General features: G+C 39.8%; 1 protein-coding gene across 11 annotated transcripts in view; it reads right to left on the reverse strand.

Annotated features, from left to right (window-relative positions):
* Ikbkb (inhibitor of nuclear factor kappa B kinase subunit beta) overlaps window positions 1-27,007 on the reverse strand; it is a 66,996-nt gene that overhangs the window by 20,686 nt on the left and 19,303 nt on the right. For 10 of the 11 annotated variants that reach the window (XR_012441431.1, XR_002213313.2, XR_012441429.1 and 7 more), the window contains exons 6-13: window positions 22,816-22,904; window positions 21,621-21,710; window positions 19,545-19,669; window positions 10,993-11,100; window positions 10,377-10,506; window positions 9,758-9,952; window positions 9,003-9,117; window positions 539-662 (exon numbers count right to left, since the gene is read on the reverse strand). Coding sequence is in view for 7 of the 11 variants with exons in the window: in XM_074054582.1 (XP_073910683.1) it covers window positions 539-662; window positions 9,003-9,117; window positions 9,758-9,952; window positions 10,377-10,506; window positions 10,993-11,100; window positions 19,545-19,669; window positions 21,621-21,710; window positions 22,816-22,904 (976 nt within the window). In the remaining 4 variants the exon portion in view is untranslated. The remainder of the gene's footprint in view (window positions 1-538; window positions 663-9,002; window positions 9,118-9,757; window positions 9,953-10,376; window positions 10,507-10,992; window positions 11,101-19,544; window positions 19,670-21,620; window positions 21,711-22,815; window positions 22,905-27,007) is intronic. The other variant, XM_074054585.1, reaches the window with a different exon arrangement.

Consider the following 27,007-nt stretch of genomic DNA (forward strand, 5'->3'; position numbering starts at 1 on the left):
AGGGACCACAAGAAACAGAACCTTGGAGCACCTTTGGGATCCAAATACCATTTCCTGTACAATAACAAAACTCCTTCCAACACCAAGGGAGTTCCCTACTATGCTAAAAATCACCACTATTATTTAAAGTGCCACTTATAACCATAAGGGCAATTTCCTAGCCTTCGCAATACATAAGGTCCTGTGCCCAAAATGGAATTAGGGCTAATAATCCAAGCTCCTCATAACTGGGGAAATCATCAGCAAGTTGCAACCCAAACTGCAAAAAGTTTCTCCAAGTTCCAAATTCTGGGCATAGCTGAGCCATCCCAACCCTAAAGTTTCCACTCCTGCTCCATGTCCTAACCACACTCACCTCATCAGGTCAAAAAGGGTCTCCCTCCCTTCAGCCAGGCCACCAACACTTCCCGCCCATCCAAAACCAGTGTCTCCTCTCATCTCCAGCCCCAGCAACTTCTGGGCCCCTGCCTCAGCTGTCTCCCTAGAGCCAAAGCCACCAAGCACTTTTAAATTAAATAAAAACTGCCTGGCACAGTACATGGCAGCTCGCTGTCCCTGCTGCAGTCGGTTGCAGTCCTCCTTCAGGGTTTGGATGCTGTGCCAGACCTGGCCCCACACTTTCCTCAGCTGGAAGAAAGAGAGGTTCCTCTTGGGCTCCTGAACTGGAAACAGAGATGCGCAACTGTCAGAAAATAACTCTCCAACAAGGAACCACATCCTGCCTTGCAACATCACTTTAAAAAAAATTATATAACTACTACACTGCTACCTAACTTTTTGGATATTATGCCTGGTTATTATCTTACACATTTTGTATGCCCCGTTGACAGATAAGGATGTGTGAGATGGTCAGTAAATGGCTATAAATTTGAAAAAATATTATATGAACCATTTGGGGACATATTCACATGTACACAGGCCCACATGTTTTTAATAGAAACTCACATTCACAACAATTAGGTTTGTATGAAAGTTTATAAAAATGAGGTGTCAGCCAGTAGCCCTGAAGATGGTGAAGTAAGCAAGAAGCCTGGGGTCTCTGAGACCTTGGGCACTTGAGCTGTTTATTCTAAGTAAGAATAAGTGTACAGGAGGAGACAGGAGTGGGAGATGCATTAAAATGTCCATCAGTGCCACCAAAAAAAAATTTCCATCAAGGAGGAGCAAGATGGCAGATCAGAAGCTTCCTCCATATGACTCCATGAATGAGAGTCAGGGTAACGAAGGGGAGATTACATTTATATTCGAGAGAGAGGAAGAGAATCAGGAATCATGAAAGAGGTGACAAGACAGCTAAAAAACACAGAGAAACAGAAAGGCTATGTAGAGAAAAGTAGGAAATAGTCCACAGCTCTGATCTTACCTCCCCAGAAAGAAGGGGAAGCTGAAGCCACAACCACAAAGTAAGCACAGCAAACCTGGTGACAATAGACTGCAGACCTAGCTGCAGGGTAAGTCCACAGTTCTCACAAGCCTTAAATCCAATGTGGAGCTTTGGTGTGACAGGGACTGCTCATGTGTGTGAGACAATAAAAAAGAGTAAGAAAGTATGAGAACATACAAGACCTTTGAGACATCATTAAAAGACCATTGGCATAGAAGAAGAGGTACAAGCTAAAGGCCCAGAAAACATAGTCAGTAAAATGATAGCAGAAAATTTCCCAAATCTTGGCCATCCAAGTACAGGAGGCTTTTAGAACACCAAATAGACAAGACCAGAAAAGAACCTCTCCATCCAATATTAATTGTTAAGACATTAAGTATATACAACAAGGAAAGAATCTTGAAAGTTGCCAGAGAGAAGCACCAAGCTACATATAAAGACAAACTTACTAGACTAACAGCAGATTTCTCAACAGAAAGTCTAAAAGCAAGGAAGGTATGGAATGATGTACTTCAAGCCCTGAAAGGAAATAACTTTCAACCTAAATTACTGAATCCAGCAAAGATATCATTCATAAGTGAAGGAGAAATAAAAACCTTCCATAATAAATAAAAACTAAAGGAACTCATGACCACTAAGGCACCACTGCAAAAGATACTTAAAGGACTCCTACACACGAAAAGAAAGATAAACACAACCATGAAAATACAGAAAGAATAAGTCCCACTAGATGAGTAGATAGGCAATTAAGTATTAGTTAAGGATCAAACACTACAAAAACAACAAAATGACAGGAATTAGTACATACCTCTCAATAATAATTCTAAATTTTTTTCTTTTATTGATTTATTAGCATATTACAGTTGTACCAGGGTATACTGTGACATTTACAAAAGTGCTTACAATATATTTAAGTTAGATTCAGCCCCTCCATCTTTCTCTCTTATCACATCTGCCCCCCTTAGAACAGTTTCAACAGGTCTCATTGTTACAGTTTTAATTCTATTTTTTTTGTGGTACTGGAATTTGAACTCAGGGCCTACACATTGAGCCATTCCACCAGCCCTTTTTCTGTGAAGGGTTTTTTCTTTCTTTTTTTTTTAATTTACTTCTTTTTTATTATTCATATGTGTATACAATGCTTGGGTCATTTCTCCCCCCTGCCCCCACCCCCTCCCTTACCACCCACCCCCTCGATACCCAGCAGAAACTATTTTGCCCTTATCTCTAATTTTGTTGAAGAGAGAGTATAAGCAACAATAAGAAGGAACAAGTGTTTTTGCTAGTTGAGATAAGGATAGCTATACAGGGAGTTGACTCACATTAATTTCCTGTGCATGTGTGTTACCTGAAGGGTTTTTTCAAGATAGGGGCTCACAAACTATTTGTCCCGGCTAGCTTCAAACTGCAATCCCCCTGATCTCTGCCTCCTGAGTAAGCTAGGATTACAGGTATGGGTCACTGGCACCCAGCTTAAATTCTAAATATTAATGGGCTTGATTCTTTAATGAAAAGAGACAGATTGATGAATTGGATTAAAACTCAAGACTTGGGTTGGGGGTGTGGCTCAAGCAGTAGAGAGTCTGCCTTACAAGTGTAAGGCCCTGAGTTCCAGCCTCCATACTGCCAAAAACCAAACAAATCATAAGACCCAACCATTTGTTGCCTTCAAGAAACACATCTCACCAGCAAAGACAAACCCAGGCTTAAAGCAAAAGAACTGAAAAAGATATTCCAAGCAAATGAAATCCAAAAGCAAGCAGGATAGTTCTACTTATATCAGACAAAGCATGCATCAAACAAAATTAGTCAGAAGTGTCAAAGATGATCACTTCTTACTGATAAAGGCAACAATACATCAAGAGGATATAACAATTGTAAACATATACACACTGAATGTTGGCACACCAAATTTCATAAAACAAATGTTACAGAACAGAAAAGCAAAGATAAACCCAAACACAATAATAGTGGGGTACCTTCGGTACCCCACTATTATCAAAAAAAAGGTCATCCAGATCAAAAAAAAAAAATCAACTAGGGAACTTCAGAATTATTACATTATGGATCAAATGGACTTAGCAGACATCTACAGAATATTCCACCTAAGAACTGGAGAATACACATTCTTCTCAGCAGCCCATGGAACTTTCTTGAAAACAGATCGTATTTTAGGACATAAATCACGTCTTAACAAACAAAAGAAAATTGAAATAACTTCTTTTGAATAAAACTATCAGAGCACAATAGAATAAAACTAGAAATCAACAGCAAGAGAAATTACAGAAAATATACAAACACCTGGAAACTGCTGAATGATCAGTTAGTCATCAAAGAAATAAGGAGGGAAATCAAAGAATTCCTAGAAACAAATGAAAATGAAAGCACAACAGTCCATAATACAGGTTACAGTGAAAGCAGTTCAAAGAGGGAAGGTTTTAGCTATGAGAACATATACTTTAAAAAAAAAAATCAGAGATATCTCAAATAAGATAATGATGCACCATGAGGTCTTAGAAAAAGAAGAACAAAGTAATCACAAAATCAGAAGAAAAGAAATAATAAAGATGGCAGTTCAGATTAATGAAATGGAAACTGAAAGAGTAACACAAGCATCTATGAAAGAAAGAGTCATTTCCCTGAAAGAACAAACAAGGTTGAAAAACTCTGAAACAACTAACCAAAAGAAAGACCCATATTAATAAAATTAGAGATGAAAACAGTGTTAGGATGTACTAGATAATAACAAATACCACTGAAACCCAGGAGAGGATCAATAGGAAATATTCTGAAAACTTACACTCCAACAAATTGGAAAATCTCAAAGAAATGAGTAAATTTTTCACTTTAGCCACACTCCAGCCCTTTTTGCTTTAGTTATTTTTCAGATAGGGTCTCTTGCTTTTTGCCTGGGGTCATCCACAGACTGCAATGCTCCTATCCCCTCCTCCCACATAGCTGGGATTATAGGCATGCACCACTACTCCTGGCTTGTGTGTGGTGTGGTGTGTGTGTGTGTGTGTGTGTGTGTGTGTGTGTGTGTGTGAGAGAGAGAGAGAGAGAGAGAGAGAGAGAGAGAGAGAAGAGAGATTGGGTTAAACTCAGGATATCGTGCTTGCAAAGGAGGCACTCTAATGCTTTAGCCATACCTCCAGTTCCTTCTGCTCTGGTTATTTTAGAAATAAGATTTTGCCAACTACTTGCCAGTACTGGCCTCAAACCTCAATCTTCCTGATCTCAGACTCTAAGTAGCTAGGATTACAGGCATGAGCCACAGGTGCCCACTTCCATCTTAATTTTTGAGATATGGTGTCACTAACTTATTTTTTTTGTACAAGCTGGCTTCAAACTGTATTCTCCAATCTCTGCCTCCCACATAGCTGGGATTATAGTCATATACCATCAAACCTGGCCAAATTGGGTAAATTTCAAGACACATACATATGACCTACTAAAATTTAACTAACAGGGCTGGTGGAGTGCCTCAAGTGGTGGAGTGTCTGCCTAGCAAGTGTGAAGCACTGAGTTCAAACCTCAGTACCACCAATAAATAAATAAAAAACAAAGTTAAATTGAACTAAGAAAATACAAATAACTTAAACAGATCAATAATGAGCATGAGATTGAAGCAGTAAAGAAAAAAATCTCTTAACAAAGAAAAAACTCAGACTGGATAGATTCATTGCTGAATTCTACCAAACCTTCAAAGATGGAACACCAACGCTCCTCAAATGATTTCACAAAATACTTCCAAACTCATTCTATGAACCAACGTTATCCTGTTACCAAACACAGAAAGGACAGCAAAAAAGGAAAACTATAGGCTAGTGACTTTAATAAACATAGAAGCAAATATCCTTAATAAAATACTTGCAAACCAAATTCAACAACATATTAGAAAGATCATACAGTCAGGTGTACACCTATAATCCCAGCTGCTCAGGAGGTGGAAATTGGGAAGACTGCAGTTTGAAGCCAGCTGGGGCAAAAAGCTAGCAAGATGCAATCTCAAAACTAACCCAGGCATGGTGGTGTCTCTAGCCCCAATTATGCAGGAGGCCATAGGAGTATTATAAAAGTCCAAGGCCAATCACAAGCAAAAACCTGGACTTTATCTGAAAAATAAAGCAAAAAAGATCTGGGGGCATGGTTTAAGTGGTTGAGCACCTGCCTAGCAAGCACAGGGCCCTGAGTTCAAACCCCCAGAACTGCCAAAAAATAAGATCATATATTACAATCAAGTTGGTGTTATGCCAGGATTGCAAGAATGGTTCAACATCTGCAAATCTATAAAATGTAATGCAGCATATAAATAGAAGCAAGGACAACAATCACATAATCATCCCAACAAAATCCAAAATCCCTTCCTAATAAAAACACTGAAGAAACGAGGAACAGAAGATTTATACCTCAACATATTAAAAGACATTACAGTCCTATAACCAACATTATACTGAATGGGGAAAAACTGAAAACTGAAAGCATTTCATACTATCCCTATCCTTTCTTTTTTTAATTCATATGTGCATACAATGTTTGGGTCATTTCTCTCCCCTTCCCCCCACTCTCTCTAACCCTATCCTTAATCAACATGGTGCTTGAACTCTCAGAGTAATAAGACAAGCAAAAGCATCAAAAAGATACAAATAGGAAAGGAAGAAGTCAAACTATCCTTATTTGCAGATGAAATGATCCTATGCTTAGTAGACCCTAAAGAGTCCACTGGAAGACTTAGATCTGATATATGTATTTCAGCTAAGTAGCAGCAGAATACAAAAATCAATATATAAAAAACAGTAGCTTTTCTACACACGAACAACAAATTCATTGAAAAAGAAGTTAGTAAGGCAATTCCATTCACAATAATCTCAAGAGGGGGAGGGGAAACCCAGGCCTAAACTTAACCAAAGATGTTAAAGACCTCTACAATGGAAACTATGATACACGGAAGAAAGAAACTGTAGACTACCCTGGAAGAGGAAAGGCTTCCCATGTTCACAGATGGGTAGGATTAACATTGTGAAAATGGACATACTATCAAAAGTGAGATACAAATTCAATGCAATCTCCACCAAAATTCCAATGACATTCTCCACAAAAACAGAAAAAACAATCTAAACTTCGTATCGAAACACAAATGATCCCAAATAGTCAAAGCAATCCTAAGCAAAAAGAGCACTGCTGGAGGTATCACAACATCTGTCTACAACTATACTACAAAACCAAAGTAATGAAAACAGCATGGTATTGACAGAAAAACAGACCCGCAGACCAATGGAATGGAATAGAAGATTCAGAAATAAGCCCAAGCAGGTACTGCTATCTGATTCTTCACAAAGGTGCCAAAAACATACACTGGGGAAAAAAAGTCTCTTTAACAAGTAATGCTGGGAAAACTGAATATTCACAGTTAGAAGACTGAAACAATATCCCTCTCTCCCACTTTGTTCAAAAATCAACTCAAAATGGATCAAAGACCTTAACATAAGTGCTTAAACTTTGAAACTACTAGAAAAAACATAGAAGAAACATTTTAAAATATAGGCATACCCAAGGATTTTCTGATTAGGAGGACTCCAGAAGCTCAAGAAACAAGAGTTGACAAATGGGATTGTGTCAAATTAAAAGACTTCTACCTAGCAATAGAAACGATCAACAGAGTGAAGAGACAGTCTACAGAGTGGGAGAAAATCTTTTCTAGATAACAGGGGACTAATTTCCAGAATATGTAAAGAACTAAAAAAAAAAAAAAAACCCACCAAAATAACAAAAATCTGATCAATAAATAAGCAAATGAACTGAATAGATACTTTTCAAATGGCCAATAAATTCATGAGAAAATATTCAACATCCTTAGCCATCAAAGAAACGTAAATCAAAACGACACTGAGATTCCACCACCACACACCAAACAGAACAGCTATCACAAAGAAAACAACAAATTCTGGCAAGGAATGGGGAGAGGGGGTGAAGAGAACAATCCTAATTCATGCTTAATGGGAACGTAAAGTAGTCTAGAAATCAGTCTAGCCATTATGGTTATCAGTATGGAGGTTCCCCCCCAAAATTAAAAATAGATAGCAAGGTATGATGGCAAATGCCTATAATCCCAGTTACTCTAAAAGTATAGATAAGATTGTGATTTGAGGCCTATCCATACAGGAAAAAAAAAAAAAAAACATTAGTGAAATCCTATCTCAAAAACAACTAGGTGTGCTGGTATGTGCCTGTAATTTCAACTACTTGGGAGGCAGAGGCTGGAGGATTACGATCCAGATCAGGATTGACACTGGCCTGGGCAAAAAGCACAAGACCTATCTGAAAAATAAACTAAGGAAAAAGGGGCTGGGTATGGCTCAAGTGATAGAGTGATTGCCTAGCAAGCTCAAGGTCCTGAGTTCAACCCCCAGAACCACCGAAAACAAGGAAATTAAAAACAGAACCTCTGTATGATCCAGCCATATCACTTCTGAGTATGTACACAAAAGAATCAAGATCAGCTTATTGTAGAAATACCCTCAAACCCACATTTATCATGGCATTATTCATAATAGCTAAATTATGGAATCAGCCTCAGGGCCCATCAATGGGATGAATAGATAGTGTTTTATACACACACACAATAGAGTTTTACTCAGTCATTAAGAAGAATGAAATCATGTTGCTTGCTGGAAAATGGAAATTGTGTTAAGTAAAATAAGCCAGTCCCACAAGGACAAGTATCAAATGTTTTCTCTTATTTGTGGAAATTAGGGTAAAACAGAACAAAACAATCAAGGTCATGAAAGTAAAAGAGGGACTAGTAGGAGGCAGAAGGGGAAAGGAAAAGGGGAAGAAGGAAGGGAAGATAAGAAAGAGTAACAGAAGGGCTGAAGGTAATGGCTCAAGGGGTACAGCAGCTGCCTGGCAAGCGTGAAGCCCTGAGTTCAAACTGCCAAAAAAAAGAGAGAGCACAATAGAGGGGTGAATATGGTCAAAGTACATTATATGCATGTATGGAAATGTCATGATGAAACCCATTATTATATGCAGTGTCCATGAAACATTCATGCAATGGAATACTAAACAGCCATTAAAAACAAGCCAGTTCTGCACAGACCAACAGGGGCAACATCTGAACAATACATTAATTGACAAGGCAGGTTCAGAACAGTACACATCTATGCTATCATTTGTTTGGGGAAAAAGTACCCTGGTAGGACACCCAAATTCTTATTTAATAGCAACAGTTTTCCTGGAAGGGAAACTTACTAGCTGGGGAGTTGGAAACAGAGAGTGGTTTATGTTTCACTCTATATTTACTCTTTTGTGCTTTTTAAGGATTTAAAAATGTCATGTATATACATTAAGTGTTAAAATATAAATGCAAATCAAAGGTAAATAAAATGGCTTGTAGGCAGCAATCTCTGTCCTCTGTTTACACCTCAAGTTTGAGTTTGAATTAACTGAAAATCTGCTTGACTTTTTTGCCTTGATTCCTCCTTGCAAGTCCTAACTAAAGGCAGTCCTGGCTGCCCTGATGGCTGGTAAACAATTTTCCCTGCTATCGCTCTCTCCTGGTCCATGTTTCTCCTTCCCACTTTGTCCCAAGTATTTTTTAAATGAACGATGTTCTTACGGATACAGCTGACACTCTCAGGTTGGGGCCGTGGAGAGATTTGAGTTTCATAGGTGACTTTTCTGTTGTCAAAGAGAAAAACAAGGTCCATGTCCAATGTGCGACCCTCATTTAGCTGCAATGAGAAAAGAGGAGGATGAGATCTTGTGGCTCCAGTCCCTCTTTTCCAACTAATCATGGAGGTTCCAGAGCCCTTTCCACTGTCCACCATGGGCATCATGTTCAGTCTCTAGATACTAAACATGCACAGCTTTTTCCTGCTCCTTTCACTATGCCGTATTTAGAACACATCATGTTCTATTTTATTCTGATTGACTTTCCTCTGCAGTTTGACAGTTCACTGTATAATTCCTTGTGCAACAGTTGTTTCTTATATATAGCTTCATCTCCGTAAGTTATCTTGTGAGCTCCTTAGGGTAGGGACTGTGGTTAACACAGGTGCCCCACACAGCTCTGCACACCTCAATAATCATAAGTAGCTTTGGATGACCAGAGAAGTAGAATAGAACTTTGGCAATAAAGACAAAAAAGCCAATCCAAGTGGTCTGGAAGTGGGAATTGAGCATGAGTGATCTGTCTCCTAGTAAGCCACACAGGAGGTCCCACACCCCAGTTTACAAAAACCAGGCAGGTACCTGCAGTGTGTGGCTATCAGACTGCTTGACATAGTAGAACAGCAATCTGAAAAGTGATTTGTTTCCCAGGAGAAAAAGTCGGGGGGAAACAGGGCAGTCAGCATGAAGTCAGGAGCTCACCTTGCCATCTGAAATGCACTGGGTGGCAGGCTTGTCAGGGATCAGCGCCAGACCTGCCTCTTGCAGCAGCTCTTGATCCTTCTGCGGGATTCCTGTGTCTTCCTGAATTCTTGCCTTTAAGCTCTGCAGACTCTCGTCTTCTGTCACAGGATAGGTATGAATGGTGCCTGTGACCATGTTCAAGATATGAACCAGCTGCGACACAATCCAGATGTTATTGGAGAAATCAGTCTTTACAGAGATGCCAAAACATTCTGCTATTCCACTACTCTCAAAGCTCCCAGGTGTGGGCTGCTTCCAGTCCCACAAAAGGAAGCCCTCCCTTAAGAAAGGAAGGCTGGGTGCCACATTCCAGGCATTCTAGTCACTGATTATCATGTTTGTCCTTAGCAAAAACCTGGTAGGCAGTGTCAATCAGATCAGTTGTCCTTATTCTGTTATTACTTAAGTAGAAAACCTCTCATAGGAGCCTAAATTTCCTCCCCACTCACAACACCTCCCCCTGCCCCGGGCCCACAGGCCCAGAAACTGCTTTGTCCTGTGTGCTTCTTCCTAAGAACTGCTGTATCCCACTGGTGATCCTAGCTGTTGCCTGGGGCTACCTTGGCTCTGTTCTCACCTTCAAGTTTAAGATATCATCCAGGGCCTTGAAGCAGCCATTGGGCCCATACTGGGGGTCTGTGCCCCTTTGTCTGGGGTGCCACATGAGCATCAGCTGTAGCCACTTCTCTAGTCGCTCGGCCAGTATGCTGAGAAGAGGAAGAGTACAAGAGATAACTGAGGTAGAAGCAGGCTGCCTTTATGTCCACCATCATACACACACACACACACACACACACACACACACACACACACAGATTACTGTGGAGTAGGAGACAAACCATTATGTAATACAAGATAGAGACCACTAACACTAATAAGACAAACAGATAAATTGTTAGTGAGTGTAGAAAACAGACGATTTGAGGGCTAGAGTTACAGCTCAGTGGTAGAGAGCTTGTAGCATGCACCTGTCCTTGGGTTAGAGCCCCAGCATCACCAAAAACAAACAAAGACAAGCAAAACCAAAAAACCTAAACAATAACATTTCTAGAGAGATTAAAGATGGGAATCTATCTTATGTTATGGCAAGTTCTCAGTCACAGAATTATAACCTATTTAGAAGTGATCAGCTGTTACCTCAGACTTCTATTTCTAGGAAAGGAAGGAAAATAAATATAATACCTGTGCCTTACCTGTTAAGATTATTGGGGTAGGGTAAAGAGCTTGAAAACTTCACTGCTCCATTCAAGTCTTCACTAACAACAATGTCCGCCTCACTCTTCTGCCGGACCTTTGAATGCCTACAAATGCACCATCTTGTTAAGATATCCCTTACCTCACTCAGTGGCCAAGAGCCAATACATCACCTTATAACTGTACAGGTGGTTTATACCTCAAATAGATACTTAATCTCTTGGAATAACAGTCAATCCTGATAAGATGATTTCTTTGAGAGTTTAAGAATGGTCAGTACTGGGGCTGGTGTGGCTCAGTGGTAGAAGATGTGCTTGATGTGGGGAAGGCCCTGGTTTCCATCCCCAGCATCATGTTAAAATTAGAAAAAGACAAGAACAAAGGATGGTCAGTGCTGCCAAATGACTTTCTGAAGGACAGCTTCTAACGCATTAATCACCTGTGCCCCAAGTTCTGCAGACAGTACTGTTGGACATATGCCTTTCCTTTCCCTTTCTCTACCTTCCACTTTATTAGACACAACCTCTCATGTTTCAATAGAGGATAAAATAAGAATGCAAAACTACAGTACTGCATACATGTCACATTTACATGCAACATGTACAACACATGCACACACATGTTCACTTCCCTCTAAATATATATGGCTAACTATTTTTTCTAAGGATAAATGAACTTTTACATTTTCCAACCTAGAGATTTTTTAACAAAATTATATTCATATGTGCATACAATGTTTGGGTCATTTCTTCCCCCTTCCCCCAACCCTTACCCTTACCCCCCCACCCCCTCACTACCCGGCAGAAACTATTTTGCCCTTATCTCTGATTTTGTTGAAGAGAGAGTATAAGCTATATTAGGAAGGACCAAGGGTTTTTGGTAGTTGAGATAAGGATAGCTATACAGGGAGGTACATGTGTGTTACCTTCTAAATTAATTCTTCTCGAACTAACCTTTTCTCTAGTTCCTGGTCCCTTCTCCTATTGGCCTCTAAAACTTTAAAGTATCTGCATTAATTGCTCTACATTGAGGGTAACAAATGCTATCTAGCTTTTTAGGTATCTTACCTATCCTCATACTTCCCTTGTGTGCTCTCGCCTTATCATGTGATCAAGGTCCAATCCCCTTGTTGTGTTTGCCCTTGATCTAATGTCCACATATGTGGGAGAACATACGATTTTTGGTCTTTTGGGCTAGGCTAACCTCACTCAGAATGATGTTCTCCAGTTCCATCCATTTACCTGAGAATGATAACATTTTATTCTTCATGGCTGCATAAAATTCCATTGTGTATAAATATCACATTTTCTTAATCCATTCATCAATACTGGGGCATCTTGGCTGTTTCTATAACTTGGCTATTGTGAATAGTACTTCAATAAACATGGGTGTGCAAGTGCCTCTGGAGTAACCTGTGTCACATTCTTTTGGGTATATCCCCAAGAGTGGTATTGCTGGATCATATGGTAGATCTATGTTTAGATTTTTAACAAGCCTCCAAATTTTTTTCCAGAGTGGTTGTGCTAGTCTACATTCCCCACCAGCAGTGTAAGAGGGTTCCTTTTTCCCCACATCCTCGCCAACACCTATTGTTAGTGGTGTTACTAATGATGGCTATTCTAATGGGGGTAAGGTAGAATCTTAGTGTGGTTTTAATTTGCATTTCCTTTATTGCTAACGATGGTGAGCATTTTTTCATGTGTTTTTTGGCCATGTGAATTTCTTCTTTTGAGAAAGTTCTGTTCACTTGCCCATTTCTTTATTGGTTCATTAGTTTTGGGAGAATTTAGTTTTTTGAGTTCACTATATATTCTGGTTATCAGTCCTTTGTCTGATGTGTAGCTGGCAAATATTTGCTCCCACTCTGTGGGTGGTCTCTTCAGTTTAGAGACCATTTCTTTTGTTGAGCAGAAGCTTTTTAGTTTTATGAAGTCCCATTTATCTATGCTATCTCTTAGTTGCTGAGCTGCCAGGGTTCCATTGAGAAAGTTCTTGTCTATACCTATTAATTCCAAGGTATTTCCTACTCTTTCCTATACCAACTTTAGAGTTTGGGGTCTGATACTAAGATCCTTGATCCTTTTTGAGTTAATATTGGTATAGGGTGATAAACATGGATCTAGTTTCAGTTTTTTGCAGACTGCTAACCAGTTTGCCCAGCAGTTTTTGTTGAAGAGGCTGTCTTTTCTCCATCGCATATTTTTAGCACCTTTGTCAAAGATAAGTTGGTTATAGTTGTGTGGCTTCATATCTGGGTCCTCTACTCTGTTCCACTAGTCTTCATGTCTGTTTTTGTGCCAGTACCATGCTGTTTTTATTGCTATTGCTTTGTAATATAGTTTGAAGTTGGGTATTTTGATACCTCCACTGTTATTCTTTTTACTGAGTATTGCCTTGGCTATTTGTGGCCTCTTGTGTTTCTACATAAATTTAATGGTAGATTTTTCAATCTCTGATGAATGTCATTGGGATTTTGATGGGAATTGCATTAAACATGTAGATTACTTTTGGGAGTATAGACATTTTTACTATGTTGATTCTACCAATCCATGAGCATGGGAGATCTCTCCACTTTCTATAGTCTTCCTCAATCTCTTTCTTCAGAAGTGTATAGTTTTCCTTGTAGAGGTCGATCACATCCTTTGTTAAGTTTACACCTAGATATTTGATTATTTTTGAGGCTATTGTAAATGGAATTGTTTTCATATATTCTTTCTGTTTGTTCATTATTAGTGTATAGAAATCCTACTGATTTTTCTATGTTGATTTTATATCCTGCTATCTTGCTATAGCTATTGATGGTGTCTAGGAGCTTTTGAGTAGAGGTTTTTGGGTCTTTGAGGTATAGGATCGTATCATCTGCAAATAGGGATATTTTGACAGTTTCTTTACCTATTTGTATTCCTTTTATTCCTTCTTCTTGCCTAATTGCTCTGGCTAGGAATTCCAGTACTATGTTGAATAGGAGTGGAGATAGTGGGCATCCTTGTCTCATTCCTGATTTTAGAGGGAATGGTTGCAATTTTTCACCGTTAAGTATAATGCTGGCTGTAGGTTTGTCATATATAGCTTTTATAATGTTGAGGTACTTTCCTTCTATTCCTAGTTTTCTTAGAGCTTTTATCATGAAATGGTGTTGGATCTTATCGAAGGCTTTTTCTGCATCTATTGAGATGATCAAGTGGTTTTTGTCTTTGCTTCTGTTAATGTGGTTTATTACATTTACTGATTTTTGTATGCTGAACCACCCTGCATTCCTGGGATGGAGCCTACTTGGTTGTCGTGAATGATCTTTTTGATGTGTTGTTGAATTTGGTTTGCCATTATTTTATTGAGGATTTTTGCATCAATGTTCATTAAGGAGATTGGCCTATAGTTCTCCTTCTTGGAGGTGTCTTTGTCTGATTTTGGGATAAGTGTAATACTGGCTTCATAAAATATGTTAGGCAGTTTTCCTTCCCTTTCTATATGGTGGAACAGTTTAAGGAGGATTTGTATCAGTTCTTTAAAGGTCTGATAGAATTCCACAGAGAATCCATCAGGTCTTGGACTTTTCTTTTTAGGGAGACTCTTGATCGCTGCTTCAATTTCATTTTGTGTTATAGATCTATTCAGGTGATTAATGTCCTCTTGGTTCAGTTTTGGATGATCATATATATCTAGAAATCTGTCCATTTCTTTAAGATTTTCGAACTTAGTTGAATATAGGTTCTCAAAGTAGTCTCTGATGATTTCCTGGACTTTCATGGTGTTTGTTGTTAGCTCCCCTTTTGCATTCCTGATTTTACTAATTTGGGTTTTTTCTCTCCTCATTTTAGTCATGTTTGCCAGGGGTCTATCAATCTCGTTTATTTTTTCAAAGAACCAGCTTTTTGTTTCATTAATTCTTTGTATGGTTTTTTTGGTTTCTATTTTGTTGATTTCAGCTCTTATTTTTATTATTTCTCTCCTATTTGTTTTGGGATTTGGTTTTTCTTGTTTTTCTAGGAGTGTGAAATGTAGCATTAGGTCATTGATTTGAGATCTTTCAGTCTTTTTAATGTATGCACTCATGGCTATAAACTTTCCTCTCAGGACTGCCTTTGCTGTGTCCCATAGGTTCCGGTAGGTTGTGTTTTCATTTTCATTGACTTCCAGGAACTTTTTAATTTCCTCTTTTATTTCATTAAAAGACCCATTGTTCATTAAGCAATGAGTTATTCAGTTTCCAGCTGTTTGCATGTTTTTTGTCTTTTTGTTGAGTTCTAGCTTTATTGCATTGTGATCAGAAAGAATGCAAAGTGTAATTTCTATTTTCTTATATTTGCTGAGGCTTGCTTTGTGCCCTAGGATATGATCTGTTTTGGAGAAGGTTCCGTGGGCTGCTGAGAAGAATGTATATTGTGTAGAAGTTGGATGAAATGTTCTGTAAACATCAATTAGGTCCATTTGATCTATTGTATATTTTAGGTCTAGGATTTCTTTATGGATTTTTTGTTTGGATGACCTATCTATTGATGATAATGGGGTGTTAAAGTCTCCCACGACCACTGTGTTGGAGTTAATATATGCTTTTAGGTCCTTCAGGGTATGTTTGATGAAACTGGGTGCTTTGATATTGGGTGAATATAGGTTGGTAATTGTTATTTCCTTTTGGTCTATTTCCCCTTTTATTAGTATGGAATGTCCTTCTTTATCTCGTTTGATCAATGTAGGTTTGAAGTCTACTTTGTCAGAGGTAAGTATTGCTACTCCTGCCTGTTTTCGGGGGCCATTGGCTTGGTAAATCTTCTTCCAGCCTTTCATCCTAAGCCTATGCTTATTTCTGTCAGTGAGATGGGTCTCCTATAAGCAACATATTGTCGGATATTCCTTTTTAATATAGTTCGCCAAAGGTGCCTGGTGGTCTGCTTCTCTTGAGCTGGTAGAAGCTGGCGTCTGGTGGCGCGGGCCTGCGGTGTGGAGGAGTAGGAGTTTTGCCTCTTCTCGTTGTTTTTTCTTGTAAGGTGTATCTCCACCGTCTCTCCAAGATTTTACTTTAGGAAGCACGCTTTCTGCTTCTTCCCTCTAGTCGCCATCTTGGAATCTTGAGAATTCCTTGACATTAATGTGAAGCAAAATTGGAGGAAAAAAAAAAAACATCTGATATCCAATCTTCTTGGTGATAAGGATGACAACATCAATTAGAATAATACTACACAGAAGACCAAGTACTTGGCACTGTTCCCTGAGTTACGATGATAACCCCACGGAGGGACATTATTTTTAGTCTGTCACTTAGTGGTAAGGAAACAAAGACTGGGTGATTTGCCAAATATTATATGACTAGAGAGTGATGAATTGAGGACTTGAAACCAAAGTCTGGTATAACTGCTACTCTGTCTCACTGTTCAAATACAGCTTTTCCCAAAATACCTGGGAAATTCAAATTTTAAAAAATGCTTTGGTCCCAAGCATGCAGGAAACCCAGGAGAGCTGGTGTACAGCAGTGGCTGGTGACTTACAGCTCTGATAGATAAACTGTCACAAGTCAGGAGTTCTAAGGCTTTATAACTAAAGTGGGATGGTTCTCCTGAGTATGTCAGGGGGAAACTATAAAGGATGCACCAAACAAAATACTTATTGATTAGGCTTGTCCCAAAGTGGACTTCAAAGTAGTCTGACAATAGGATTATAAAACCCAAATTGCATCTTTCCTAAAATCCACCTGCCACCAAGATGAGATAGTGAGTTTAGAAGTTGACTGAGGTATTAAAAAGCAGATGAAACAGACTCTTCTCACAAGCCAGTCCACAAAACTCCTTACTGGATTCCAAAGAAGTCCACTTGTAAGAGGCCGCCAGGCCTTCCAGCAAAGATTAGGTTCTAGGATGACAGGCATACTACGAAGATGCAGAGCCATTAGGGTTCTAGTTTCAAAAAGTGTCTATCCTTCCAGTCTTAATGGATTTTAACTCATCTTGTCATAAATAATAGAAAAGTTCAACATGTGAATTTTTTTAAAAATGCAATAATCCCTTGGTTACTTAAAATCACTAAAGGTATACATCTCTATTCTCATGATGGCTCATTATAAATTATAACTATAATTACCCAATTCCCAGATATTCTAGAACCTATGTGGAAGCTTTAAGAGCAATGCCTGGTTTGTAACTGGTCATCACAGGAGGGCATGCTTTGCCATTGTTCCAGGTTCCTCCGGAGCAGATAAAGGTATACATCTCTATATCCGGAGCAGATAAAGGTATACATCTCTATTCTCATGATGGCTCATTATAAATTATAACTATAATTACCCAATTCCCAGATATTCTAGAACCTATGTGGAAGCTTTAAGAGCAATGCCTGGTTTGTAACTGGTCATCACAGGAGGGCATGCTTTGCCATTGTTCCAGGTTCCTCCGGAGCAGGTCCTGCACCCTGGTCCCGTGCATCACCAGTGTCTGGGGTGACATGTGGTGCCATCATCACATAAACCTCTTCTAGAATTGATTTCAAAGGCTACATTCATTCTTATCAATAAACATTCTCACTATGTGAATACCTGACCTGTGAAAAGCTAATGTTTTCACTACTCTCCAAAAGGCATTTAAAAAGATGACAGCAGCCAATGCTGGCAATGGTGTGGTGAGAGACAGCTTTGAGAGTTCCTGGCAGAAGCTGTATTTATATAACCTTTCTGGCAAGTAACATAATACATATCAAACCCTTTAAAATGTACATACCCTTTAGTCTGTTAATTCCACTCCTAGGAATTTATCCTAGAGACATAGATGTGGATGTGTAAGGACTTACCTACAAGGATGTTGTTCTCAGTGTTATTTTAAGAAGTATAAATTATAAACCACTCAAGCTTCCCACAACAGGGTATAGCCCTTAGTAGAATACCAAGCAGACATTCTACATAACATGGAAAAACACAGCATGTTCAATTTTAGCTTGAAAGCAGGTTATATCGCAATAACCTACTTTTGTTTTTTGAAAAGTATAAAACGCAGACACAGTGAAGAGTCTGAAGACACACAAAAATGTTCATAGTGATTATTTCCAGATTGTCTAATTATAATGGTTCTTGTTTTTTAATTGTTTCTGCATCTTCCAAAAGCACAGAAAAGAAATTAAAATTCATCTGTGGAGTAATCAAATTGTGTGGGCAGTTGAGGCTCCTTCCAGACAAGGATTTTCTGTATTATAGATAAACTGACTCTGAAGGAAATTCTCACAGGGTAAAATGCTTTAAAGGCATGTGCAAGACAGTGTTCTATTGTGCTGCCATTGGTGTATAAAGGGAGAAACACAAAAACAAACACTTAAACAAATACTGGCCAATCTGCTTGGTGGTGTAAACATCCCAGCACACAACAACCAGCAGCATCAGGAGACTGTGGGGAAGAACCAGCTGGCTGGGAGACTGGTGTGAGTGAGATGACTTTTCACTGTGTACTTTGTCATACTTTTGAAGTTTACACCATGCAAAATTATTACTGCTCCAAAAAATAAAAACTTTAAAATAAAAAATAAAATAAATTTGAGCAAAAAGATTATTTATATTAATTAATCACTGTGTGGCTTCTTAAGGAACAATTCTGAAGGAAAATTAACTAGTTTAGAGGAATGTTAATTTTTTAAATCATGCAATTCAGTAATGATTTACTTTTTCTTTTCTTCCCCCTCACCCTCAGTACTTTATTTCAACTAATAAAGAAAACTCGTACATATTTATCAGGTACTCCATGTTTTGAAATACAAATTCACTCTGGAATGCCTAAATCAAGCTAATTAACATCATTTATTTCTTCATATACTTACTTTTTTGTGGTTATGATTAACTTATATATACCATGAATAATGCATTATTTTGATAACTAGTCAAAAAAAGTTGAAGAACACAGAGTAGTTTTTAAAAGCTTAATTGTATCCTTTGATTTTTTATTACAAAATTTAAAAATTTTTTATTACAAAATTTTAAAATTATTTAGGCTCACATTTTAAGTCACTTTCTTATGCTTTTAAAACACCAAAAATTTATATTCAGGTCAGCATGGTGGTACACACGTGTAGTACCAGCCTACTCAGGAGACTAAGGCAGGAGGATCACTTCAGCCCAGCAGGTCAGGACTAGCCTGAGCAAACACAATGAGACCCCATGACTTTAAAAGAAAATTATATTCAGGTGTAGTAAAATTTGTCAACAATAAATTTTCATGTGAATATTTCCTCATTATCTGTCCTATGCATATATCCATTATTTCTGTTTAATACAGAGAATTTTTAGTAAAAATGCATTCACACAACAGTCTGTAACAATGTATTGACTTGTTACTACTGCACAGAGGGAAAATGGTATTTATATAATATTAGATTTAAAGATGTTATGTAACAACTGCTCTTTTGTTCTAGGTTTGTGGAGCTTGAACTGCCCACTGCTGGGTCCTAACTGCCTTCCTCTTGGAAGAAAGACACAGGCAGCTTGGGGGCACCCAGTGAAGGGAAAGCAAAGAAGATGAATAGGGCCAGGGGCTCACTCCTTCCTTAGGCAGCCCTCCCTGCCCAGGCCCAGGTACTCACTCACCACTGCACAGGCTGCCAGTTGGGGAGGAAAGGCCGGAAGCCTGTGATGCATTCAAAGGCCAAGGTGCCAAAGCTCCAGTAGTCGACTGTCACTGTGTACTTCTGCTGCTCCAGCAGCTCTGGGGCCTGCGACACACAGGTAGGGCATGCTCAAGCTAGCCCTATTCTGTAGGAAGTGCCCAATCTAGGGGAACTGGCATATCCAATCACGGGTGAGGAGGTGTCTACCCAAACAGGATTTCTATACCTCATATTCTCTCACCAAGTACTGACAGAAGGGCTAAGGAGCCAGGGTATTGATGGCTTGTTTTCAGATACAACAGCATGTATCAACTATGCATCTCACTGTGCTTTAATCTCTCCGCTTTAAAATGAGGGTTGTAAGCCAGGAGCCTGTAATCCAAGCTACTCAGGAGGCAGAGATTGAGAGGATTGTGGTTTAAAGCAAACCCAAGCAAATAGTTCATGAGACCCTATCTCAAAAATATCCAACACAAAAAAAGGATGGTGAAGTGGCTCAAGTGGTAAAGCACCTGCCTAACAAGCATGAGGCCCTGAGTTCAAACTTTAGAAATGCAAAAATAAAATAAAATGAGGGTTGTAGCATTTCAGGTGCTTACTGAAAACTAACCAATGCAAGGGTGCTGTGCAGAGATGGAGAGACAGACTATGTACTACAAAGGAAAATGACACCAGGCTATGCACATCAAAAGCATTCCAAATACAATAAATGCTCATCAAGCCTCCTGAACTAAGTAATGTGTGGCCCCACAACGGGATGGGATATTTACAACCAGGCAGGAGAAAGCCAGATGTGTGATTGCATCTGATGAGAGAGCTGGGGTGCCCCAGGAAGGCAATAATGCTCAGGTGGTACCAGAACTGGGCTCAGAGGCTCATCGCATGAGCAGATGAGAGACAATCCAGAAATGACCATCCTGAGCAAAGGCTCAGAGACAAGACAGTGCATAATCTGGGTGGAAATGTGACATTTATGCAAGAGTCAGGAGTCCAAACCAGGAGAAATCTGGGGATGGTCAAGTCAATCTTTGCATCTGGATGGTTTTTTTTTTTGGTGCTGGGATCGAACCCAGGGCCTCGCACATGCTAGGCAAGTGCTGTGCCACTGAGCTACATCCCAGCCCACATCTGGATGTTTTAACTCAAGCAAGTGAGCACCCTGACTTTGCATCCAGGTCAGAGAAATTGCTGCTTCCCTGATGAGGACTCTGGAGGGTTTTCAGCAGGACCTACATAATTATATATTACACAGACACAGTGCCCGAATTAGAGTCTCCCATGGTCATCTTTGGGAAACCTCCATTTCATGGAGCAGGAGATAAACTGAGGGAGCCATTACCCTACTGGTAGGATGGGCAAGAAATATAAATGCACCCAAAAAGACATCACATAATTTCATTCTTATTTAAGAAATAAATAAGATGCTAACTCAGCAGCTTTCAACCTTTTTTTGTTTGTTTCATTAAGCCACAGGCCCCATTATTTAATCACAATTTGGCTGGCTGCTCTCACCGGCAGGCAATCTATTACCAAATCTTGCTGAGAGTTTCAGTTAAGCATTTCTTGAACCTAATTATTTTCTACCTCCTCACTCTCACTACCAGCTCTGAACAGGCCTACATAACGCCTAGTTGCCCCCTAGTCACTCCTGTTTACTGCAATTCATTTTACATGCCATCCCAAGAGTGGTCTTTTAAAGCCTACTCCTTCTCCAATGTGAACCCCTTCAATGTCATTGTAGAGCATTTAGGATATAGTCTAAAAGATGCTCCCTTCTTCCTTCCATCCCCAGCTTCAACTATAGACCCTTCTCTCCCTTCTTCTCAAGAATCCAGTCACACTGTCAGGTTTTCTGATGTGCTATACCTTTATATATCTCCCTCTCCTACCTCTGTCTCCCACCTCAGCCCTTCCACCTACTCTTCCTTCAGGGCCTAGGCTTGGCTAGGTCCTCCTAATATACATCCCTAGCACACCTGCAATGCTCCTCCATGGCACTCCTCACAACGGTAATTTCTGAGTTAACTGTGATAAGCACATGAACCCCCTTTCTTACCAGGTACTGCAGGGTCCCCACAAAAGATGTACAAAGACTGCCCTGATCCAGTTCCTTGGCATATCCTAGGTCAATAATTTTGTGTATTAACTGAAAAAAAAAAGGGAGGAGGAGAAATCTGAGGATTATAAGAATACATTGTCCTTCTACAAGGATTCTGATAATTTGTCATTAGAACAGAGATATTTCTGAATTTCCAGGGGTACTGGATCCTGACTGCCTAAAAGCCACCACATACACAGGAGAATGCCCTTGGCATGGTGGATTCAGGACAAGAGAAAACACACCTGTAAAAATGCTGGACAGATATTCTTCACTGATCTGCCATCAATCATCAAAAGGAGGCCAAATTAATATGGTACACACTAGTCCTCAAGATCACTAAACCTGGACTACACAGTGTGAGAGACTAGGCCAAACCCTGCTCAGAAAATACCTTCAGTGCTCAAATCTTACAATTACCAGCAAGAAAGAGTGTGCCCTGGAACAAAGGTGAGCCCTGCCATTGTCACGGGTTTGGCCTAGGGTGCAGATGAAAGCTGTATCTGGATAGATTAATGACCTGGGAGTTGAGTTACTGCATTCCACTCAACTGAACCCTGCTCATCACCCCCAGCTGAACAAACAAAGCAGGGAAAGACCACAGCATCCAGCCCCATAGGGAGGTTACAACCACACCTTAGCAGGGTGGCCAGTGGGGAGAGTCACAAAGGACTCTGGGGTAACTGCAAGCTGGACCATGCTCAGAATGGGCAGGTGCCAGCTCCAAATGTCTCTTCCCAGCCATATCTACAACCAGCTTATATCCGGTTTCCATTCTAGCATCAAAAGTTGAGGCTCTTAGACTGGAGGTATGGCTCAAGTGGAGAGTGCCTGCTTTTGCAAGCACTGAGTTCAAACCCCATTCTCACCCAAAAAAAAAAAAAGGAAAATAAAAAGTCTATTTCCAAGAAGTGCTAGTCCCAAAGACTGAGTGGGGAGGTAGGTCAACATATTCCTTATCAGATTTCTGCAACTGAGTAATTAACAATGTGATCCAGTCAAGCTTGCCCCAATCTGCCAGCAAGAACATGATACAAATCAAAACACATTCCAGCATGACTCAAGGAAGTGCAAATTTAAACAAAGCTACAAAGCCTGGTGTTCTCTACCAGAGCAGCCCCCAAGACTTCCTGAGTCCCAGGAGGTCACTCACTCTTTGCTCTCCTTGCTGCAGAACGATGTTTTCTGGCTTTAGATCCCGATGGATGATTCTGTTCTCATGAAGGTATCTAAGTGCGGATGCTGAGAAAGTGGAAAGGGGAGTACACTTTTATTAAGCCTAGAAAATGCTTTTTCATTTCAGCATCTCCTGTTTGGTAAAAGATAAATACAATGTGCTCCTGAAACATTCTCTGTGATTTCTGGTGTATAAGCTCACATGGAGGAAAGGAGCCTGGGTCAGATGCTCCTCAGATAGAGTGAAGGGGCCTGGCTAAGTAAGCAGAACTTTACCTCAAGATTCTGGCTTATTCATACAAAAACTTCTAGAGGCATGGGATGTGGTCAGTGATACAGCGTTTAGCTAGCAGGAACAAGGCCCTGGATATAATCCCCAACACCACACACACACACATCCCTAGGTGCGGTGGCTCACACTGGCAGCACTAGCTTCTCGGGAGATGGATATTGGGCAGACTGAAGTTCAAGGACAGCCTAGGAAAATCATTAGCGCCAATAATCCAGGTGCGGTGTGTGCTTGTTACTAGGTAGGAGGACCGTGGTCCAAGGCTAGGGGCAGGGGGTGGCTCGCCTGCTGCATCCACCCAGCCGGGAGCAGTATGTGCTTGTCATCCTAGGCAGGAGGACTGCTGGGGGGGTGGGGGGGGGCAGCTTACCTGAAAAATAACTAAAGTAAAAAAAGGACTACAGGCATGACAGCATGGCTCAAGTGGTAGAGCATCTGCATAGCAGGTGGAAGACACTGAATACCCCAGTACCACAAAAAAATTAATTAATTAAAAGAAAGGATCCATGAGGTCACCAACCAGTGACCATGCTACTCTAGGGCAGCAATTCTTAAATTATATTGCCTAGAGTAGCAGCATATGAACTTAGAAATGCAAAATTCTAGGGGCCTCATCCTAGTATCAAACTCTCCAGGTAATACTGATAAAATCTGAGAGGGGGAACTTCTCTGGTCTTGAAGCTCAAAAATCTAAATTCCATAGGGTGGGCAAGGGAGAAAGGCTCTTTGGGCAGATCTAAGTTCCTATAAGGTCAGAGCCAGCTTCAGGAAGAAGCATGAGAAGGACAGAACAGGACACCTTCTATATTCTGACAGTTCAGCATGTATTAAGTGTGCCCGCTTCTGGAAGGTTCTGTGGCTGACACTACAATGGAGATGCTCTCACTCTAAAGAGCTCAGAATCTAGTTGGGAAAGAGACCATAAGTACAGCACTAGTTGTAAGATCATTTGATACTCACACTGAGCAATGGGACTCATCCCAGATCAGATTCTAGATGTGATTTTTACCAGTAAGACCAGTGTAATGACTTTAACACTAGATTTTTATACTATAAAAGAGAAAGATAGAATAAGTGTCAGAAAGAAAAAAATTATCCTTATTTGGAAATGATATAACTATATGCCTAGCTAACTCAATAAACTAAAAACTGGAAAGAGTTTAGTAAACTGTCTAGAAACAAAACAAGTATATATAACTTAGTAGCTCTTCCCTATGTCAGCTTATCCAGTTGAAATGGAGGGAAAAAAATCCCATTCACATTAGCAACAAAAATTCTAAACACCATGTGGTAAATTTAGTTAAAAAAATAGTGTTAAGTGAGGAAAACTATATGGCATAAAGGAATAAAGGAAAATTATATAGCACTGGGGGTGCAGCTTGGTGAAGATATTATAAACAAAGGCTAAACACAAAAGGGCTAGAAAAAATCCTACAACACATATGCTAAAGAGTAAATATATCTAACATACAAACAGATTTTACAAATCCGTAAGAAAACACCCTGTCAGAAGGAGTACAAATGGGTGTATTTTGGAATGTAATATGGCAACATTAAATTATAAAACATGTACATAGTTTGACCCACCATTTGCACCTCTGGGACTCTAGCTTATAAAGTCAAAAGCACAAAAAAGGGTACTTATTGCATAGTGCTGAGTAAAATAACTAGAAATAAACTCAAAGTGAATAATCAGAGAACAGCTGGACAAATTATGATTGATCCCTATTATAGGAGGAGACTCTTTAAAAATAATTTAGGTTTACAGTTTCTGGTTCACAGGAATGTCAAGGATGTACTGTCAAGTAAATGGTATGAATGCTTTCTGTCTTGTTTTGTGGTCCTGGGGATTGAACCCAGGGCCTCACACATACTAGGCAAGTACTCTGCCACTTGAGCCACACCCCTAGTCCTTGATCATTTTTATTAAGTAAAAGGGAAAAGCAAAAGCAATAACAAACCAAGAGAAGTTTTAATAACAAGCCCTCTCTGTGACGCCACACATATATAAGCATACACACAAACACACATATGAATACACACTCACACATAAACACACACATACAATGCCCCCCGCCCCCACCCCAATAGGCCAGACTGAGAATCCAGCCAGGACAAACCAAGGAGGTGGGCAGCCCTGCAGGCCTGGGTGACCAGTCCTGTCTATTCTCATCAGCAGGGAACACTGTACAAGGTAAAAGAAAAGCTGTCCAGAGAAACTAAGTGCTCGAGCTCACTCTGTGAAGACTTTCAGCTGGACATTTCCTAAAAACACATTTGAAAGTCAAACCGAAAGAGACAATAATGGAATTTTATCTTACTAGGGGAGTTCCAGCTTGGAACATTAAGCCATATTGCAAAAACCTCTGGTTACGTCTACCCTTTTAAACTCAGCCTTTGACCAAACAGTTCTAACATTTCAAATTTGCTCCTTATTTTCTTTCCTTTCATAAGCAACGCAGTAGACTGGCTTAGGTCCAATTATGCCCAAATGAAGTCAAAGACTTGCTGCTTTCCATGAGCAAAAAATTCCACTCAATCTTTCTCTCGATTGTATTGACTTCTAGAGACTGATGCTTCTTAGCCGCACTTTCATTTGTGTTTTACAATTTTTATTAAAGAACCAAGACAAAGAATAATAAAACTCTAACAACTACACTCACACAACCTTGTAGACAAGAGATGGCATCACAAATGAATCTCAACTATAAGGCAGCAGGGAGCAAGCCCATGAGATGATCTGAAATGTTTCTTCACTGATGGATTCACAAAGAATCCAGTTTGCTTTTTGACAAGTTGCTCAACAGTACCAGGATATAATAGGTAAAAATGTGCATTGGTTTGTTCCAAAGGAGAATATATGAAAGTTAAGACTCACTGTAATTTGAGCAAGTACATATGCCCAGACTAAGATAGTGCCTGAAGCTAAACATACATTATCCCAGTCAGAAACTATCTCTGGAGCTACCCTGCTCTTCCTTAGCTTAGGAGGCAGAAACAAATAGATACCTGAAGAATGTGACAACCCTGTGGTCTTACTGAGGAACCAGAATTCCAAATCACCGTCTGTGTATTTTTCAGATGACAAACTACAAGTTAGGGAACAATTAGGCTCCATGCCAAGAAGCAGTCTGGGAAAGGCTGTATCTATAAATCCCTACTTACCATACCTCAAGTCTCAAGGACTTACTAAGCTCCCTTCACAACACTTATTTGAGATACATTCCATTGAGAAGAAGTAGAAACAAATGGACCAAATCCTCAAGAGATTAGAAGAAAAAGAAAAGGCAGAAACCAATGGGTGATATAAGCTGCCATGGTATAGGAAAGAAACAGGATGTCTGAGCCCTGATCAAAACTGACTGTGTGACTACTATGTACCAGCCAGTTTGTGTCACTGGACTTTCCAGGCAAACAGATTGGAAGACCAACTGGACATGTGGAGAAAGACTTATCCTGGCTCAAGGTCTCTTGGCTAACATAAGCTCTATGACTAAATAGTAGGCGGCAATACCATGCTTGAAGAGGAAAGTGCAAAGTCATTCTCATTCCCTCAGTGATATTTGCAAGGGCAAAAGCAGAAGAACTCTGAGAGATGGATACCTCTAAAGTTGTGGCCCAAAAGAGAGGGGATGAGGGCTCCTGGGGAGATGTAGGAATAGTACCCTAGTAAGGAAGAGTACGTGAAAAGTGAGCAGGAAGATGGAAAAGCAGGCTCTGAGAGTCCTCTACATAGTACGCTGACTTGAGCAGATGGAGAGAAATGCAAGCTAGAGAGACTTGGCCATTACCTAATAGTGGACTGTAAGGAAAGTGACCTTTTGATGGCATGAAAGATGAATTAGCAAAATGCAGACAAGGAGGCCAGAAAGGGTCTGAG

Source organism: Castor canadensis, chromosome 14 (assembly GCF_047511655.1).
Source record: "Castor canadensis chromosome 14, mCasCan1.hap1v2, whole genome shotgun sequence".
Taxonomy (NCBI): domain Eukaryota; kingdom Metazoa; phylum Chordata; class Mammalia; order Rodentia; family Castoridae; genus Castor; species Castor canadensis.